Source organism: Eurypyga helias, unplaced genomic scaffold (assembly GCF_000690775.1).
Source record: "Eurypyga helias isolate BGI_N326 unplaced genomic scaffold, ASM69077v1 scaffold23993, whole genome shotgun sequence".
Taxonomy (NCBI): domain Eukaryota; kingdom Metazoa; phylum Chordata; class Aves; order Eurypygiformes; family Eurypygidae; genus Eurypyga; species Eurypyga helias.
The window spans coordinates 1-3,370 of record NW_010243409.1 but is presented as its reverse complement, the minus strand read 5'-3'; the positions used below and the strand labels follow the sequence as shown (position 1 = coordinate 3,370).

At 57.5% G+C, this 3,370-nt stretch overlaps 1 protein-coding gene across 1 annotated transcript in view; it reads right to left on the bottom strand.

Moving 5' to 3' along the window:
• BRINP2 (bone morphogenetic protein/retinoic acid inducible neural-specific 2) overlaps positions 1-3,365 on the bottom strand; it is a gene marked incomplete at its 5' end in the record, with an annotated part of 5,464 nt that extends 2,099 nt beyond the window's left edge. The window contains 5 exons of the mRNA XM_010149415.1: positions 5-87; positions 436-541; positions 934-1,124; positions 1,277-1,467; positions 3,259-3,365. Of these exons, the coding sequence (XP_010147717.1) occupies positions 5-87; positions 436-541; positions 934-1,124; positions 1,277-1,467; positions 3,259-3,365 (678 nt within the window). The remainder of the gene's footprint in view (positions 1-4; positions 88-435; positions 542-933; positions 1,125-1,276; positions 1,468-3,258) is intronic.
• Positions 3,366-3,370: the final 5 nt, after the last annotated feature.

Here is a 3,370-nt window from a genome sequence, read left to right as displayed (position 1 = left end):
GCTCCCCGGCCGAGCTGCAGGCGATGTAGCTGAGGGCAGCTGCCACAAACCTCTCCCGCAGGTAGGAGGGGAGCACTGTCTGCAGACCTGCAAGCAGGAGGTAACCCCTAGAGCATCAGGGCATGCACTGATCCCCTCAAAACCACCACCTAGGTGAGGAAGAAGCAAGCCTTCACCCTCCCCGGGCTCCCACCCTCACATGATTTTCATATCAATTTGCTGTGGAGCCGCTTGTCTGGGCTCTGCATCGATCTTGGTTCCTCTTGGCAGATGAGCAACAACCTCATCCTGCCCGACTTTGATTATTTTCATCTCCCCTCTTCCCCAGCCCCTAAATTAAAAGCAGTGTCTCAAGCCAGCATCCTCCCCTGCTTACCCATGAGCATCCCATGGTGGCACTCGTCCGTCACCACCTTCCTACAAGCCTGTTCCTACCTTGGAGCTGCACTTTGTTCTCGGGGCTTTGCACCAGGACGGAGCTCACCGAGTCCAGGTTGTCGTAGTTGCTGCAGCCAAGTGGCCCTGTCCGTGTTTCAGTCACCTAAGGTGGAACCCGCAGGTGGTCAGGGACAGAGGAGGGGACCCAGGGTGCGTGCCACCCCACCCCAAGTGCTGCAGATAGCCCCTGGCCAGGCTTGCAGTGCCCTACTCCCCGTAGCAGAGCAATGCTTGGAGAGGAGAACTAATTGCCTGCTAATTGGGTTGTTGACAGGCGGCAGCCCTGCCTGCGGCCCGCTGAAAAATGTGCCTTCATTAGCGTGCCCAATTTCCCATAAATAACGTGGATGTGCTAACTTTGCGTACTCTCCCCCTCCAGCTCCCCTCCCCAGGGTGTGATGCTGCTTTCAGGTCTCAGCCAGCTTTGAGGGGCCACTGGTGAGGCCCGGGGCCCCTGCCTCCCCACACTGCTCTCTTCCCTGCACCCTCACCTACCTTGATGGCAGCCGTGGCGATCTGGATGTGGTGGAGCCGGCGCAGCGTACTCTCCCGGTCAATGAAGTAGGAGGCTGCCAGCTGATGCAGAGTCTCCAGCGAGATCCCAGAGCTGTTCCCAGCACCCCCAGCAGGCTCTGTCCTCCGGCTCAGCTTGCGCTTGTCCACAAAAATGGTCAGGGACTCCTCTCCTGGGGGGACACGCAGTGCTTTTGAGGGGCTGCTGGGCTCCCGCCCCATTCCCTTTCTTGGCCATACTTCTCCTGTGGTGCTTGTTTCCCACCCCCCTTACTCTCTTGCACACTGCCTTGTGCAAGGGGAGTGAGCACCCACCAGCACTCACCTCCCAGCGTGGCAGCGAGCAAGAAGTGGGTCCCATACTTTTTGATGAGGCTGTCGGTGATCTGCTGGGGACTGGGTCGGCGTCCCAGCAGACGGATGTTGCGGATGAATTCGGGGGCCAGGGGAAGCGGCAGGCTGAAGAAGTCTTTTCTCTCCAAGGCCAAATTATTCACCTTCCAACGAGCAAACTCTCTGTGGGAGGAGAGTGATTGTGAGGAGAGAGTTCAAAGCTGGCCCAGCCATACTGTATGCACACTGTCACCCCTGCTGTCTACCTCCCAGCAGAGGAACAGAAGGTGGAAAAACTCAGATTAGGACCATCCCAACCTCCCCATCGCTGTGGTGGAAGTGAAGGACCCACTATGCGTGCTTTAGATCCAGCCAGCACGAAAGCGTTGTCCCTCTGTAAGGCATCAATGGCAATAATAAGTTACAAGCAACGGAGATGCCTGATATAGATTAATCAGACACCTCTGGGTGGCATTAATCACAGCCCAGGGCAGGGCCAGAGCCTTTTTCTCCTCCATCCCCGTGCCTACTGATCCTGGTGAAAATCCAGCATCTGGGGGTTTCATGGTTTTAAGTATGGGCAGCGTTTTGTAGGATAGGGGTTGGTGTTGGGATGTGGTGGGTCCTTTTGTAGCCCAGGAGGCTGTGAATGTGCCCCACTGGCCCCCCAGCATCACCCAGCCCCTCCTGCCACTGCCTTGAACCACCAACCACCCCATAAACAACCAGCAGCTGATTTCAGTCTAATCTTTGCATTTTGCTCTAATTAAAACCAGGCAGCGGCTTTCAGACAGTTTAATTAGGGCTGGTTAGTAAAGGAGGGAGAGGGAGGAGGGGCTGGATAGGTGCAAAGCAGCCGAGGGGCTTGGCGGGTGCTAGATGGCCTCCTGTCATGATTTTTGGGCACAGAAAGTGGGATGTCGAGGCCAGGAGTGAAGCTGGGGGTGAGGGAGAGGAGGATGCTGCCTCTTGCTTTGCACGCACGCTCCGTGGATGCATGGGGGGGCCAGAAGGTGAGTACCCTCACCCTATCCCGCAGTCACAGCAAGCCCTGAAGGCTGCTGGCAGGCTCTCCGCCTCAGAGGAGGCTCAAGCTGGCTGCTGTCCCTCCAGCTGCTTCTTCCTGTCCCACCACTGTCACCAGCAGCATCCCCAGAGGGTGGGATCCCTCCGCAGGGCAGCATCAGTAAAAGGAGGGGGGAGAGGAGCTCTCTGGGGGTGCTGGGCTGCATAACAAGGCACCCACGTCAGCTCCCTGGGGTGGCAGCAGCCAGGCTTTGCTCCACTGCTGGAAACCCCCGGGGCTTGGTACCAGCGAGAAGAGGAAGGGAAAAGACCTCGTTAGCAGGAAGCAACAGCCCCAGTTAATGCCAGGAGGTAGTGGGTGGCCCTTTGCTGGGGTCAGTGAGTGCTACCACTGCCCAGCCTGGTTCTCCATCAGCAAGAAACTCCTCCAGCACTGGCCCCCATGCATGCAGCATCCCACTGCCGTGTCTGTGGGGTGACAGCACTGGGGACATGCCAGGGGGTTGGTCAGTGTGGCTTTTTGTGAGCCCCAGCAGCATCTCAGCCCCAGAGGGTTGGCAGTCCAGGCAGGCTCAGTAATTCAGCATGGAGAAGTCTTTGTGCAAGGTAAAAGGCCAAAGCAGCATCCCCCTGTGCCTTCCACCAGAAGGACTGATTCCATCTCAACTTGCATACCAAATCACTCCTGGCTCAGGGCAAATCCTGCCTGGATCCCATCCCAGCTATGCCATAAGCATCTTTTGGGGCTGCTATTATATTCCCTGGGAAGCAACATCTCACATACACCACCTGCCATCTCTCCTCATGGACAGCCTTCTCTAACACACAGGTGTCCACTCAGGCAGATAAAAGCAGGTCTGTTTCCACTCTACCATGGCCCCTGCTCTGTCATGGCCCCTACAGCCTCCCACCCCGTATCTCCCTGCTGCGGCACCCATAGCCTCTCACCTGTAGATCCTGTACCTGGTGGTAAAACCCTGCCGGTAACGCTCCATGAAGTCCACGTACTCCTGGGCTCGGTAGAAGGGTCCCCGGTCAGTGAGGAGCCAGTCGAGGGGTG